Source organism: Chionomys nivalis, chromosome 13, assembly GCF_950005125.1.
Source record: "Chionomys nivalis chromosome 13, mChiNiv1.1, whole genome shotgun sequence".
NCBI lineage: Eukaryota > Metazoa > Chordata > Mammalia > Rodentia > Cricetidae > Chionomys > Chionomys nivalis.
Window position 1 is genome coordinate 26,424,060 of NC_080098.1, and position 17,184 is coordinate 26,441,243.

At 43.1% G+C, this 17,184-nt stretch overlaps 1 protein-coding gene across 2 annotated transcripts in view; it reads left to right on the forward strand.

Moving 5' to 3' along the window:
• Prkcq (protein kinase C theta) overlaps positions 1 to 17,184 on the forward strand; it is a 130,496-nt gene that overhangs the window by 32,032 nt on the left and 81,280 nt on the right. Inside the window, exon 1 of one of the 2 annotated variants that reach the window (XM_057788018.1) lies at positions 16,813 to 16,872. The exons of the other annotated variant lie outside the window; for it this stretch is intronic. Within the exon in view, the coding sequence (XP_057644001.1) occupies positions 16,864 to 16,872 (9 nt within the window). The 5' untranslated portion in view covers positions 16,813 to 16,863. Of the gene's footprint in view, positions 1 to 16,812; positions 16,873 to 17,184 lie in introns of those variants that run through there. 2 annotated transcript variants of the gene reach the window in all.

The following is a 17,184-nucleotide window of genomic DNA, read 5'->3' on the forward strand; positions in this document are numbered from 1 at the left end:
CACCTGGATACAGAAGCCTGGCTGGGACCACAGACAAGGACAGATAATTAAGTGTATATGGCCTTGCAGCAGCTGGGTATTTTCAACACGCCTCGGCTCCACCAGCGGGACGTTTTTTTCTTTCTTTCTTTTCAAAAGTACACAAAGCAGGATGTGAGCTCACCAGTTACATAGCACACAGAAACACAGGAACTGTGGGACTAACTGAGAACCGTACTTCAAAGGGTGGTGGAGAGGTGCCCTGCTTCCTGCCTGCTCTGAGAGCTACACTCTCGCCAGAGGACCCATAAGTGGGGCTCCAGAGAAGCTCACCTCCCAACCTGTGAATTTTCTCAGAGGCTTAGAGAAGGAATTGCATGCTGGTAAAGGACACTTAAGTGATAAAATTTCATTCTAGCTTTGTGTGTGTGTGTGTGTGCGTGTGTGTGTGTTGCTGAGGGATTGAACACAGGGACTCTGGCATAGTAGGCAGGAACTCTACCACTGAGCTGCAGCTACAGCTTTGATTTTACATTTTTTTTCCTTTTTAGTTTAAGATAAGGTCTTGATCTACATCCCAAGTAGAGCCTTGTGCTACTTTTTTTTTTTTTTTTTTTTTTTTTTTGGTCAATTTAACATAAATGAGAGTTCCCTGGGAAGAGGGAACCTCAGCTGAGAAACTGGCCTGTCTATCAGGGGGACATATTTTAGATTAATGACTGATGTGGGGGTCCAGCCCACTGTAGGTGCTGCTTCCTCCTTCCTCTGGTCCCTGATTGCTCAAGAAGCAAAGCACAGTGAACAAAGCAGCAAGCAGCATTCCTCCTCCATGGTCCCTACTTCAGCTCCTGCCTTCAGGTTCCTGCTCTGCTTGAGTTCCTGCGTTAACTTTTCTTAGGGACCACAATGAGGACGTGTAAGGCAAATAAAGCCTGTGCTCCCCAAATGGCTTTTGGTCAGTGTTCTGTTATAGCAATATAGCAAAAGAAAACAAACCAGGACAGCCTCAAACTTGTGATCCTCCTGCCTCAGCACCCTCTGCCCCTACAGTAGCCAAGGTTATAGCCCTGTACCTTCTGACCTGCTAGGGATTGCTTGTCTGTTTGACACAAACCTTCTGTGACCTGGAATTTGCATCCGTGTTCATAGAGTCTCTGCATCCCTCTTGTATTCCTGCAAATAACCAAGGAAGGCACAGCATAGAGAGCCATTTTGAGCTTAGATTTCAAAGGAAACGAAGCAAGAAAATGACCTTGTCACATCCCTGTTGCCTCTTCAAGCTGTAGTGTAAAAGTTTAACTGATAATCCTCTGAATTAAACTTAAATCATGCTCACTCTTGTCTCAGGAAAGGTCGGCATTCTGATTTTGAGGATGCTAGGCTTCAAATCTTCATAATTTGTTTTGGAGCTGTTGTGGTTGTCTGTTTGTCTTAATTTCTTTACATCTATTTAGTGTCTTTCTGTGTGTGTGTGTGTGTGTGTGCATGCATGCGTGTATGTGTGTACATGTATGTGTATGTACATGTGTGTGTGTACGTGCGTGTGTGTGTACATATGTGAAGGCTAGAGGTCAATTTTAGATGTCTTTCTTAGTGGCTATCCAAATCATTTTTTGAGACACAGTGTCTCACTGAACCTGGAACTTGCCAAAAATCTACCTTTCTCCATATCTTCAGTGTTGGAATTAGAACCGTGCAGCAGAACCGGAGTCCTCATGCTTGCCCAGAAAACACTACTGACTGAGCCATCTTCCCAGCCAATGATTTTAAACCTAATGGAGCAGAATTGCTTTGAGCTCAGCATTTTAGTAAATTCATACAGCAATGAGATATGACCTAGAGAATAGAAAAAATCATTTGCAAGTTAAATATGAATATATTTTGGAGAATGTGCAAAGAGAAGATATTACCTCATTTGAAAAAGGAAGACTTGGAGATTATTTTTATATGCAACACAAACATGAGAATAAATAAGAAGGGAATACTGAATAGCAATGTCTAGAACTTCACCCAAAAGAGTAACAGCTTGGACCATACAGGAGAATTTTCGTTTATTTATTTTTTAAGAAATGCATAAACGGTAATAATGAAAAAGACTCAACCTAGATATACTAGCATTCACCTCAGCCTCACCAGATTTCCATTTTTGTAGAATCACTGGTTGAGTTAATGAAAGTCTGCTTCCATCTCACCGCAATATTTACTAGCTCCGGGTAGGAACGTGAGACTATGTAGCTAGTACTTAGGAAGCAAAGCTCCAATTCCAAATCTAGGAAATCGGAGGTCTTCCGAGGCAAGTCCGATTCAAGACTTGCTGTAATCATTTGTCCTGTTGCTGTGAAAAATACCTGAGGAAAGCAGCTCAAGGCAGAAAGGTTTCCTTGGCAGGCATGGCGTGAGGGTATAGTCCATCATGGCAAGGAAGCCACGGCAGCATGAGCTTGAGGCTCCTTGACTGCCACCTTAACACCAGTCCCCAGTCAGAAGCAGCCAGGATGAATGCTGCTGGTGACCTGACTTTCTCCTTTCGATTCCGCCTGGGATCTCAGCCCATAAAACAGTACCTCCAACATTTAGGGTGGCTCTTTCCACCTCGATTATCCTAATCTAGAAAATCCCTCACCCACCTGGTCAAAGGGTTGTTCCCATCCTGACTCTAAATCTCGTCGAGCTGGAAATCAACATCCACCCCACAGTCCTTGTTTCTGCTTCAGCCACTAGCGTTTGTAGGCATCTAAGTCTGGAGTGAGGACGAAAAATCAGGTCAAGTTTACCGCTGACTACACGAAACAAGATGGGTAAGCCGGACGCTAGAGCCAGATGGTGACACCGGCCATTGGTAAACTAGGTGAAGGCCAAACTGAGGTCTCGCTTCAGTGCATCCAGGTTCAGCACTCCAAAAGGTCAAGAGCAAACAGGACCCATGTCTGCAGCTACCTGCCATTCCAGCTCCAGGGAAGCAGATCCCCCCTTCCGGACTCTGTTGACACTGTACACGCATGCACATATCCATGCACCAACATACACCACATACATAAATAAAAATAAAATCTTTACCAAAAAATGAGCATGCCGGGGAACTAAGACTTTAGAATATTATGGTGGACAGAACACAGGAATTTAGTCAGCTCCTATTTCCAGAGGAGTTAACTGTTGAATGCAACCTCCCCAAAAGTCCATTTGTTCTTTGCCTGCATTGATGAACCTCTAGTGGATTCTAATCTAACTTCTGTTCAAACAATATCTGAAGAACACTGATTATTCTGGTTATGTTTTATAAGCATGTGGGCACAAAGAAAAATGTCTGCCTTCACTGAGCCTAAAGGACTCAGAACGAGTTATGCATCCTGACTATCGCAGCAACTGTTACCAAGGAGGAAGTAGATAAGGGTGGATGCTGTACAAAACAGAAACCCATGCCTTGCTGATGGAAACATAAAGGGCACATTCACTGCCGAAAACAGCACAGTGGTTCCTTGCACAGCTAAACAGAATGCCACCTGATCCAGCCATCCAGCCATTCCGTTCTTCAGTGCACCCAAAAGAACTGAGATGGGGGACTCGGGTACTTGCTCCCCAGTCTTCATGTCACTATCACACAGTGCATCCAGACAGTAGGAGCTGCTCATCAAGAGGAGAACAGACCAGCCAATGGCCTATCCCCAGTGTGATATTACTCACCCTTTGAGAGGAGCAGGGGCTTGGGAGGCAGCTCAGTCGGTAAGATGATGGCTGTGCAAGCAGGATCCCCATGTGAAAAGGCCTTAGTGGTCCGCATTCAATGCCACAGCAGAGAGATGGAAATGACAGGTGAATACCTTAGGCTTGCTGACTGGCCTGCCTACCTGAATTGGAGAGTTCCAGACTGATGAGAGATCCTATCTCAAAAGACAAGGTGGGCTGTACCCTGAGGAACAGCTCAAGGTTTACTTTTGGCTTCCACACACGTGGAAGACACACACACGCACACACAAACTGCAAAACACATGAACCCCAAAAACATATGTGAAGGTGAAAAAAATTCCAACATACATGGTGAACCTAGAACGGCCAGTTCCGTCAGGTCAGGACACAGAATGGCAGCGTGGAGGGCTCATGCGGGGTGTGGGTGTTAGTGTTCAATAAGACAGAGTTAGGGCTTCGAAAAATAAGGATGTTCTGGAAACTGATGGCAGTGGCAATTGGGCCGTGATATGAACACTCTAGGGGCATTGAATTGTGAACTTCAAAGCGTAGCATGGTAAGGCTTATGTTCAATGGATGTCACCAACATGAAACCTATGAAGCCTAAATTCACTACCCTGACAGTAGCGACTGCACAGGGAACTTTGGCCAAGCTCTTGTGCCTGTGCGAAGGTGACCGCAATCATTGAGTCCAGAAAGGTGGAGAAAGAAAAGCTGACTATAGGGGCTGGGAGTGTTTATTATGAAGAGACATTGGTGGAAGAGCATGAGAGCCCTTGTTGAACTGAGGGGATCCACAGCGGCAAAGCCACCGCCCTTAGCTTTTCAACATAGCGTGGAGCCAACGCCAAGATTAGTAGAAAAAGTGATTTTGGGGAAAATGTTAGGCATTTCAAAACCCTCTGACCTTCCATGGAACCATGATTAGACAGCCAGAGGACCTTGATAGCATTAAGGGTATGGGACCACAAAGCAAATTCTCCATTTTTAAATGATGTTTGGATATTCTGAGGGCACGAGCTAGTGCAAATATGTCCTGCTCTTAAGCCGTTCCCATTGTTCTTCCAACTGAGCAGTGCTACCAAATAGGAATGGAGGATTTGGGCTTCACACTTCACAGCAGAAGTGTTTCTCCTAAAAGGCTAAATGTTCCTCTCTCCTAAAAGGTTGCTCCAAAGTAGATTGTTCAGCCCCAGTCTGCATGCAGCCTGGTTTCCCGGGCTCACCACCAGACTCCCAGCAAGGAAATAACTGAATGCTGGAATGAACAGGTTAGTCTAGGAGACCCTCTGCTGCCTCCAGACTCAAGCACAGAGCCCGTCTGAAGTGTTCCTCCACCCTGGAGCAACAACAGGAATCGGGAAAAGAGGCCCTTCAGCCAGGTGCTGAAGACTGGAAGCCTGGGAAAGTGGCTCCTGGAGGCCTCGAGCAAATTACTGCTACGGAGAATTTGCTTTCCAACCTCCCCCGCCCCTCCCCCCTGCCATTTTGCCTAAAAGCTAGACTTCCCATTTATATCGCTTGCCTTTTATTGCCACATCCCCTGTGAGGAAGCTCTCAGCTGCAAAAGCCTTTGGGGGAAGAAGTATGGGGAAAGGGCAGAAGCTGAACCAGAGAAAATAGCGTGTTGTGCCCTGTACTTCCTGGATGTCTGGTGTGAATACCTGGAGACAGGGTGTGGCACCGTCATGGGGAGCAGCTGAGGTGACAGTTTCTTTGGAGAAGGCAAGGGAAGCCTGTGAGGTGAAAAATCACCACGGAAGACAACAATCATCTTTTAATCACCAGGCCTCCGCTAGAAGGAACAGCTGCGGAGCACACAGTGGGAGCCCAAAGAGCCCCGGCAAAGATCTCAACCCAGCTCCCTCAGTGGGATGTAATTAAAAATAATTAGTTATAGAATAGCACTTAGTTTACTGAAGATCAAATAATTGTGAGCTTCCAGAATAGACCCCGAGGGAGGGAGGAACATTTGCTCCATCGTGCCTGGGGGAGTTTCTGTGGCACTTGGGTCTCACTTCTCACTTGGCTTGACACTGTGCAGAAGCGGGCAGACAGCTTCATCTCTGAGTCAAGGTCTCCCTCTGTAAGACAGAGGCGAGAGCAGCCCCTCCGATGGTGCACGGAGGCGCTAAAACGGGAGACTAGGAAAATTACTTTGACTACACAGCAGAAGTTTTAGCCCCTATCGCCACATTTTTTTTCTAAAAGGTAAGCTGAGGTAGAAAGTAATAAAAAATTCCTTCTTCGTTAGAAAAAGATGAACTTTCGTTTTAAAAAAGAAAAGAAGGGTTAGCAAATGCCTGTGAATGTCTGTGAGAGATTGTCTTCATTATACTGATTTATGTTGGAGACCTGCCTGGGCTGGGCTGCATCAGCATCACTGGGCTACATCATCAGTATCAGTTTCTGAACTCCCAGCCCTGGATTAAGGAAAAAGTTGACCAGGCACTGGTATGCATCAATCCATAGCTCTCTACTCTCGCCTGTGGATGTAACGTGATCTATTCTCACAAGTCCCTTCCGTGTCTTTCCCACAATGACAGACTGCAATCTTGAACTCGGAGCCAAATAAGCCCTTTCTCCATGTAATGCTTTAAAAACTGACCATATGTGAACCCAGCACAGAAGATGACATTACTATGGGGAAACATATTTGCTGATGTGGGTAGTTTGAAGCTGAGGATGACTTCAGTTCTCTGAACTGAGGATTTCCTTCTGGGAGGCCTGGAGGACTCTTCTATGGTTCTGACATCCGGGTGTTGCCTGAATCACTTTCCACGGAAAGCTCATGATGGATTGGCCTTCACGGCAGCCGAGACTTGTCAAGCCAACTCTTATCAAAGCTGGAGATCTTAATGGGTGCAGCATGTGAGCTGGCGCTGGATAAGCTGGTCTCACAGGGAAAACAGGCTAGAACTGGAATTGGAGGACTTGGGCCATGTCGCTTCCACAGGAGCAGAAGCTGTCCCTTGAGAAGTCTCCTGAACACTTCATTTCTTTCTGCTTTCTAATGGGAATGGTCTGTTCTACTTGACAAAAGTAGTATGATGACGTAATAACTTATGAGAAGAATTTTCCTCTATGTTATAAATATGGTTTGGTTATAACAATAATCATTTCTTTTTCCTTTCTTTTTGGCTTTGTTTGTTTGTTTTGAGACAGGGTTTCTCGGTAGCTTTGGTGCCTGTCCTGGAACTAGCTCTTGTAGACCAGGCTGGACTCGAACTCACAGAGATCCACCTGCCTCTACCCAGCAATAACCAATTTTTCTAATGATTTTTAAGATAGCATACATAGGTTTCGTGAATGCATTTTCACGTATAAACTAAATGGTTTTTTTTTCTTTCACTTGTCCCTCCCATCCCCCATCCTCCCTGCCTCTTTTCTCCCAGAGTCTGGAGGGCCCTTTGCTTTCATGCCACATGAAATTAATTCCATTACACTTTGTTTCCTCTCCTTCCCCTTTAGATTTCTTCCTCATGTGTCATATCCATTTTGACTTTCATTCACTACATATTTATTCTAATCATTTTTAGGAATTAGAACTGTGGACTCTAAAAATAATCATTTTAAAATCACCTAAAATCAAATCCATCCAAGATAACATTTTGGTCCAAACTTTCTCTCGCTAAAATTAATGCATGTATATTTAAAAATAAGCTCTTGTTATAAATACTATGGTTATTATGTCTCTGATATAACCATATTGTGTAAATGTTTTTACTTCAATGAGTTATAATTAGTCCATTGTAAAATAACCCATTGTAGTACAGTACGTTTGATTAAGCAATGCTGTGTCTTTTATATTAAGCTCACTCCAGTGTTATTATTATGAAATAATTCAGCAACAAGTATATCCCCACAAATATACCTTATTGTTTATTATTTAACTATATTATTTAAATTATTTAATACATATTTTCTCTCCTTTTTAGAAGATGTGCTACTTTCACTGAGTATATGTGTATCTGTTTGTATGTGTTGTGTGGGTGCCCACCAAAACCAGAAGAGGATATCAGATCCCCTGGAGCTGGAGGAACAGGCAGTTGTGAATCACCCCTTGTAGGTGCTAGGAACTGAGCCCAGGCCGTCTGTAAGAGCAGTATATAGGCTGATAGATGAGTCATCTCACCAGTCCCCATATCTTCTCTTACAGAGATTGTACACATCCCTTATGGCCAGATCTGCTTCAGGACCCATATGTTATAAGGTGATAAAGTTATATATTATATATTGCCAATAAACTACACACGGGGTCATATTAATCATTTGTCTCATGTATAATCTTGTTCCAAATTTAATTTGCTTCTCAAGATAAATCTTTTTCTATTTTCAGAGCTTTATAAGTTTTTGAATTATAGAGATGGGATTCTGCACTTGGCTAATTTACATATTTTTGATTTCTAGCAAATTGAACTCTTTGTGTTCTATTAGCTAGCTATTCATACCATTTCTCATACATTGCCTTGTTGGGGCTTGTTCTATACTTTTTTATGATGTTTCCTGATGGTCACACAGATGAATCAAGAGTATAGCCACATGGTTTACAAAGATGTGTCTGTCATTGAAAATGCTTCATTAGTGTTCATCACAACTGGCTTTTACATAAAATACTGCTGACAGGTTCTTCTTTATGGAGTTTCTCTGTCGTGTCATATCTGAAAAGTTCTCCCTAGTTCCAAAAGATTCTAATCACTAATCTACATTATCTAGTACTTTTACTGGTTGACTGGTTTCATTTCTTCATATCTTCTATCCACCCAACTTTTAATTTGATGTTGACCTTGATACAGCCTTCAATCAGAGGACACAGTCCCATTTACCAACAAACCTTCCCTTTCCTATTGGCTTAAAGTGTCATTTTAATTATATACAAAACCTGCCTACACATATAAATACATCTTAATCTGCTTCAGATCTTCTGTTTTGTTCTGTTTATCTGACCTCTTTTAACACCAATTCCATAGAATTTTCTATAAGGACTGGTGGAAAGGAGGAAATGATTAAGTGAAATACAAAGGATTTTTTAGGACAGTCCCAATGTTCCATATGGATACTCTTGTTGTGGGAACATGGCCTTATTTGTCTATCCAAACCCATAAGACGTACAACACCAAGAATGAACTTTATTGAAAACTGTATCTTCTATGTGGTGATGATAATTGAGACAATGTAGGGATATGGGTTGTGGGGAAACTATGTGTGACTGGAATGGGGCTTGTGGGAACCCTCTGCACTTCTCCGCTCGGTTTGGGTATAAACATCTTCCATAAAATAAAGATAGATTAAATGAAACAAATCTAGGCAATGCTCCTGAAATTGTGGCTTTATTCCTGTGAGGACTATAAAAAGGCAAATAGAGCATCAGCTAGATTGTGTTTTAGCAAGAATTATGATTCAAATACTTTGTTATTATAGAATAGTATTTATCAAATTCAGAGGTGAAGGACTAAAGTTTAAAAATACCATTTTCTATGAGAGCTCAGAGGTCTTTGTTTTTCTTAGGAAATCTATTTGTGACACTTGGGTTAGTTACATTTTCCACTGTGGCAGAATGCCTGGTGTAAGCAACTTAAAGGAGGACGGTCTTACTTTAACCCATGGTTTTGGAGATTTCAGTCCATCAAAGCTGAGAGGGACAAAGTTGAACAGTTTCCATCAGAACAGCCCAGAAGCAGAGAAAAGACACAGAAGGAACCAGGCTTTCACTGGGCTGACTGAGCTCGCTTTCAGGGCGAGCAGCTCTAATCTTCCATGCAGGAGCAAAACCTATCATTAAGTCATCTTCATGGGCAAGTGATGTCAGCGCAATAGGGTTCAGGCAGTGGGAAGATGATGGACTCTGGGCTCCTGACCCACTTCTGTCACCGAGCAGACAGATAGCATGGATATCCTGTGCTGGTTTCTCTGAGTTTCAATTCTATTATCTGTTATATGAGAACCTAGAACAAATGGCTACCAAGGACCTTTTAATTTTCAAAACGGGAGAGAGATTAGGTATCCCTATTCTCATTTATTCACTGTTCATATAGTTTGAATCTGAAATATCCCCCAGCCTCAGGTCCCTCAGTTGGTATCCCAACTTGACACAGCCTAGAATCAACTGAGAAGAGAATTTCATCTGAAGGACAGTCCAGATCCGTTTGCCTGTGGGCATGTGGAGAACAGTCTTGATGGATGCCTACCAGGAGGCCCCAGCACCCTGCGGATGGCACAATCCCTGTGCTGATGACCTTTGGCTATCTAAGAAAGCATGAGTCTGTGAGCAAGTCAGGAAGCAGCATCCCTCCATAATGGCTGCTTCAAACTCCTGCTTGAGTTCCTCCCTTGACTTCCCCCAATGATGGACTATGACCTGGAAGTGAAAGCCAAATATACCCTCCCCCTCCCCAAGTTGCTTTACCTTGTGGTATTTGTCACAGCAACAGAATGAAACTGGAGCAGCTGGTAATGCAAATTGGGAGGCTGTGGAGCCTGTAGGTGGTGGGCAGGTTGCTGACAGAAGGTCCTTAAGAGCAGCTGTTGGAAGATAAACCCCATCCCTGGTTCCTGTTGTACCTGGCCTGCCAGGATGTAAGTGGCCTCTGTCACATGCCTTCCCTGGCACGCACTGAGCTGCTCTGCCCTCCCTTCCCCGTCATGATGGGTTAAAATTCTGGAACTGTAAGCCAACATGAATCACTCACCTCTTGTTTTTGTCAAGTATCATGACCTCAAGAAACAAAAATAACGAGGGTAGTTGCTGGCTTTATACTTGATTCACCCATTGACTTGTTCATTATGAACATATTATAAGTCCATCCCGATGTTCTCCATGCACATAAATGTGATGGGAATGAGGGAAACAGAGAAAGACAGATTATCCTAATCCCCTATGCTTCCTTCCTCCATGGTGAGCCCAGAAGTCACTGAACTTAACGCGGTGATGAGGAACATGGACCGGGGAGATGGCCTCACCACTGCCACTTGAATATACTGATTTAGGAGGCTTCTCGTGCCCAGCTATGCTGGCGTATTTAACAGGTAGCACCACCCTGAGCATTGTTGGTTGTTTAGTAATAGGCACGGCCTCTGCCTATAGCCAGTAGCATCTGTTCCCTCTGTTTATGAAAGCCAAGTCTACTGCCTCTAAACTTGAAGAAATGTCCACTGGGAGTAGCAACAAGCTGGTTGAGGGGCACAGACTTAGAACCTCCTAAGACACAAGCGCTGTGCTAGATGCTGTGAAAAATGAAAAAAAAAAATGGGAAGATGCAGGCCTCTCCAGTGTGGTCTCCTCTAGTGAAGATTCTGCATCTAGAGTAGGCATCAGGCATCTGGAGTCTTTGCTGAAGCTCAGCTTGCTTCAGCCCAGTTTTAACATGGCAGGTCCAGAGGACTAGAAGGTTTGCTTCCTGGATATTTGTCAGATGATGTTGATATTGGCGGATCCCCCAGGAACATATCTTAGGTGTTACCGAGTTTCTGGCTACATCCTTTATGGATGTGGTACCTGCTGTACTTGTGGCTCAAAATACTGTAAACTAATTCTTTCAGTCACACCCATTCACATTCTGTATGTTTTAAATTAGGCCTCGGGGGCCACTGAGATGGCTCAGTGAGTAAAGGAGCTGCCAAGCCTGACTACTTGAGTTTGGTCCCATGAGCCACACGGTATAAGAAGAAAACCATCTCCTGCAAGTGATCTTCTGACCTCTACACACATACTGCAGCGCTCATATTCACAAATAGAAAACTTAAATGTCATTCTAAACAATGTTTAAGAAGAAATTAAGCCTCAGTGAACTGATTAGTCAACCCACAATTCATAAGAAGTCAGAGGAAAAACAAGTAGAGAATCCTCTAAGTTGGAGCAGTCACAGTTAAGTAATGGGCTTGTATGGTACATTAATCTTTGCCTCCTCCTAAATTACCAAGTCAGTAGTAGTGAACAGGCTAACCCAGAAATGTGGATGGTGCCTAATTTTATAGTGTTCATGGAGTTGAAACTTCAAGCTTTAACACCGAGTTTTTACAATCTGTTCATTTGTAATTGGGAACATTTCAGTATAATAAGACATGGGCAATTCACTTGGACCCAAGCACACACATCTGTCTGTATTTCTTTCCCTTCTGATCCCCTTCCCTGGGCCATCATGTCTCTGTACCTGCAGCATCCTTATGTGACAGAAACGGCCCACATCAGCATTGTCTGTCCGTGCTATTGCAGGGAGGACTTCACCCAGTACTACTCTGTGGAACCCCGTCAGTTCATCTAAGGACAGCTATTTCCGCTCTCTGTGGTGATAGCAGTGAACATTGGATTTTCTCTGAAAAGTGTCACCTACCCTCAGGAGGAAGTGGGGTGTGGTATTAAGGCAGCAGTAAACACAGGAGTGTTTTGTCATTGGTGTACCCTGCGGTGACAGCTCAGTCTGCTCTTTCTCCTGTCTGGGAGACCACGTCACAGCTCTCTGCTCATGGGGTAAGAAGGCAAGAAAGTGAAGGCCAGGCTCTCAGTGCTTCATTTCCTGATCCTTCTAAGAGGAGAAGCCAACACTCATGTCTCATGGCTTATTTAGAGTTAAGTCCCTACCATACCTATGTATCCGGTACAGCTTCTTACAACCCCATGGGTCATTTAGCCAATGTTTTTGAATAAATGTTTGTGTCAGCTCATCTGCTTGGTCAGTAGTTTAGGCTTTTTCTAGGCGTATGAAGTGATCCATGGTATGAGTTATATTTTTAGTAGGAAGCATTTCAAAGGATATCTGGGAAAATCTTACGGGATCATATCTGATTTTCCCACTGGCCCCTCATAAGCACTTTCTATGGATTAAGTCTTCAAAACATGGATAGACCCAATCCCTCAGAGAATCCTTCCTAGGAAAGAAACAAGTTTACTCTATGCATAGTTTTGTACATGTGAGAACAAAGTCATGGAGTTTCAGACATTTGCTTGAGATATAGAATTGACTTTATATGTTGATGATGACATTTGCAAACTTATGAACACCTTCATGTTTTCACTCATCCCAGGGTCCCTGTGCCCCTGTGTATATTAGCAAATGTTAGGTGACAGTGAAACCCTGTGCCCTGGGACTTCAGCCTCAACTTCTCACTAAGGTGCCCTTTGTCTCGGGTCCAGGCCCAGCTTTTGCTTTCCAGTTCTTCGTGGTGCAATTTTCCTCGTTGAGCATCAGCTTAGCAAGAAAAACTAGAAGTCACTCCGTGCATCAGGAAGACAGCAAAGCCATAGCCACAGAGACGGCTTCAGGGCTGCTGACACAATAGCATCATAGAGATCATCTTTTCAGGGTTAACTTGACACACACGGAACAGAACCTTAAATTACATCTGCTCCTGTACAGACATCTTCACATGTGCCTTTTCCCAGACAGGACTGTCGGTTGCCAGCATTGCCCAGGCTTCAGGGAGAGACCCTGTCTCAAGGGAAAAGGCAAGAGAGGGATAAAGCAGAACACTGGACATCCCCTTTTAACCTCTGAACAAGTGTACAGTCACATGTTCCCATATATTCACATGCTTATAAACCACACAGACATACACCCCCTATGTACAAACATGCACAAGGCATACGCATTAAAGAAAACTTCGAATAAGCATAAAATAAAAATTCTGGGTAATAAGAAAACATTGGGTTCTAGTCTAATTGACAGTGTTAGTTTTTGCCTATAAAATAATGAGTACTTAGTGCTTGGTACTTTGGAAGATAGGCATAGAGAGGTATTTAAATGATCCAAAGATATGTGACTGAGTTCCGTGTCCAACCTTGAAAGGCTCAGCAGTGTGCTTCCTTCTGACCCTCTTCTAGGGCCACTGCCATACAGACAAGCCCAGGATGCTTCCAGGAGGATGAGGGACCTCATAGAGAGAGAAGCCGAGCTGGCCTAGCTGTCCCCACTGAGCCAACCCACATGCCGTAAGATGTGAGCTGTCCAACTGAGCACATCTCTAATTGATGGCAATTAATTGTAAGCAATAAATAAACGGATGGTATTTAAGTCCCGAGGTCATTTGTTGTACGATTAAAAAAAAAAACTCAAACAGCAGGAAAAATGGGCAAGACACAGTTGTATCTTTATGAGATCTAAAGGCAGAATATAAATTCACAAATCCTTATTTTATTAAATATATTAAGTCTGTCAGGAAAGAATCGTGTAGACCTGTAATGTCAGATACTCAGAGGAAATCACAAGTTTAAGTCATTAAGGAGTCTTTAAGTTCAATCTCTAGTGCTATCAAAGAAAAAGAACCAAGCATACCATGAAGTTTTTATCATGAGTAAGATTGTAGGAGTGAGGAAATGAAGTTGGAACAGGGAAAGAAGTCTTAATGAACTGAGACATAAATGGGGCCCTTAAAGGATGGAAGACTAGAAAGATGGCCATTGTGCATGAGCATGGAAGGATGGTGATGTGGAAACAGGAACAGTGGAAACAGAGCCCTGATGTTGGACTTGGACTGTGCTCAGCAAACAGAGAGTTCCAGATAGCTTCTCTGTGGGAGAAAAGCATTAATTAAACCCAAAACATAAAGGCTTTAAAATGTCGGCCTAAGAATTATGATTTACTCAATAAAGAGTCACAGTTCTTTCTTAGTCATTGGGGTAAATTAATCAGAATGATGCTTTTGTGGCTCCATCCATGAAAGTAGGACTTATTGACACACATCTTGGTGTGTCAGGAAACAGAACACAACTCAGAACCTGGGATGCATATAACCTTAAGGGCCATCCTAGTGGCCAGCTTCTGTCACCCAGGCCCTACCTTCAGAACACTCTGTGACCTTCAGACTAATGCCACTAAGCACCAAAGGTTCAAAATAAAAGCCTGTGGGAGACATTGCAAAGTCAATTATAATAATCATATTTTGCTGAGCAATTATAATTGGAAGTCAAATTCTTTAGTTTCTTCATTCTAGAGTTTAATTCTAATTACAGTGCATCTTCTCTTCTGCACATTGAACATTTTGAGCCAAATGAAAGCTGTCATGTTTTGTTTGTTTGTTTGTTTTGCTGGTTGGTTGGTTGGTTGGTTGGTTGGTTGGTTGGTTGGCGATTTGGTTGGTCTGGTTGTTTTGAAACAGGTCTCATTATTATTAAATAGCCCAGGTTGGTCTCAAACTTAGGATCCTGCCTCAGCAGAGTCCTGGGAATAACAACAAGTGCAACCATGTCTAACTAGCTACAGTTTTTGTTGTTAGTGTTGTTGTTTCTTTTTTAAGTTTTTCTCATTCTTCTTTAGCAGTGAGAATGTTCAACAAGTGTAGCAATGAAATATTGTCCATTTTTTAGTTAAAAAATAAGCTAAGTGCTAGGGAGTTGGCTCATTCAGTAAAGTTATACTGAAGTTATAAAGTTCAGTTATTTGTTATGCAAATATGAGGACCTGAGTTCAGACCCCAAGCTCCTAGGTAGCAAGTCCAAGCGTCATGTCTGTGTTTGCAATTCCAGTGCTGGGGAGACACACTAAGGAAGAAGATTCCAGGGGCTTGTTCAACAAGCCAATTTAGCAAAATTGGTGAGCTCTCTGAGCTCACAGTTCAATGAGAGATCCTATTTCAAAAAATAGGGGAACAAGTAATTGAAAAAGACAACCAACATCAACTTCTTGCACACACACACACACACACACTAGGGGGTGGTGGGGATGATGTCATTCCAGTCATTGAGCTCATGAGAACATGGATCTTCTGCCTATGACAAATGCTTGGAAGCTTCCTTTACTGTCCACTTTCTCTGTAATTCTGCCACCCTTTTGAACATCATATATCTTTACAGGTAAGAGAACTTACTTCATGAGCTAAGGACCAGGATTTTCATTTCCTGTGGCCTAGACTCACATCTACTGCCAATTATATCTGATTCTGTACAGCATCAAATCTATTAGCCAAAGATAAATTTGATCACACTCAGCATGAAAACGTTGAGCTTAGAAGAGTGAAGATCCTTCAGAAATTTCGAGTATATGTAATGATAGTATTTTTCACCTTCGATAGCAAAAGCATGGAAGATTGCCTAGGTGAACTGATATCTATCATGATAAGTGTTAAAACAAGATTATTGTATCAGAGGATAGTAAGTAGTGTATGAGAGATATATGTAGGGTTTTATGAGGACGTGTTGGCAAAGCACCGACCCGGGTCACATAATTCAAGCAATATGTGCCCCTAGAAGACTGTTTATCCGCTCCTTCTGCCCTACTTGGTACAAATCAATAAAGAGGAAACAGACCATTAGAAAATGTATCAGGGTTCTAATACTAATAACTAACATTGATTGAGAGTTTACTGGGTGCCAATCTCACTCTAAGCACCTTTCATGTGTCTGCCCATTTAATTCTCACAGCCCTTTGAGAGTGCTAATGGTAACAGCAGTGATTTCAAAGGAGCAAACAGGCTTAGAGGGGTGATATAACTCCAGCAGCCGAGCTCCAGAGAGCATCCATCTTCTGCCTGGGACAGGTGCTGGAAAGTTTTCGTAGGGGTGCACTTCCTCCACAGCTGTCTGGGCTCAGTTTGAACGTCAGATGTCTTTGCGGGTAAAGAAATGCACAAGAAGAAATAATGTGCACTGTTACTCTTAAGAAGTAACTTCTTTGGCAAAAATGCATTGAATATCCACTATAGATGAGATGGGGGGGCAGTGGACAGGCTTTTAACCCCAGTATTTGGAGGCAGAGGCAGGACGTTCTCTAGGTTCTAGGCCAACCAGGTTTGCAGAGGGAGTTCCAGGTCAGTTGGGGCTATATAGTAAGCATCCTGACCCATCTGTCATCTTCCATACACACGTGTTGTGACTTGTAGGACTGTTGTAGGTGGTGAGGAAAGGCGAAATTGATTGTTTACAGTTCACCAAACAAAACATAGCAACCCCAGTTCTCGGACACCATGTGCCACATGGACATTAGTTTGTATACAAGACACTCCCCTTTCTCACTTAATACCCAAGGAAATTTCTCCTCTCCATGAGTTCTGAGCCCCTAAAAGGAGCTCACAAAACTTCTCTATGTTAATGTCATCCCCCCAGCATGGATTATAGCTCTTCTTTATTCTTGACATAAATGTCCATGCGATGCCTGTTCTATTTTCTAGATGTCAACCTGTATGTCTTATCATGTTACTGTGGCCAGACTTTTGGAGAGGGAGCCCTTCACTAGTTTGGAAACAGACACTAGCATTGAGTAAACTGTCAAAATGCTCTGGGTAAGGACGTAGGATAACTAAATCTGGGGAAACACACCCAAATCTGCATGACTTATTAAGTCGGAAATCTCTGCTACCAACACTAGACCTCCAGAAGAAGAAAGTTTCACTAAGTTTCCCTCCACCCGGTAACATGAGCCCTGGCAAACCTAGAGATTCCCATCTATTCCTAAGATAGATTCAGGTTAAGCTGCTGCTGCCCACTTAGGAGCCTAACCTGGAAATAGCCTATGACAAATCACCAAAGGCCAGTATGGTAGTAACTTGGGCTCGAGGAGTCAAGGATCCCTCCAGATTTAAGTCAAAATCACT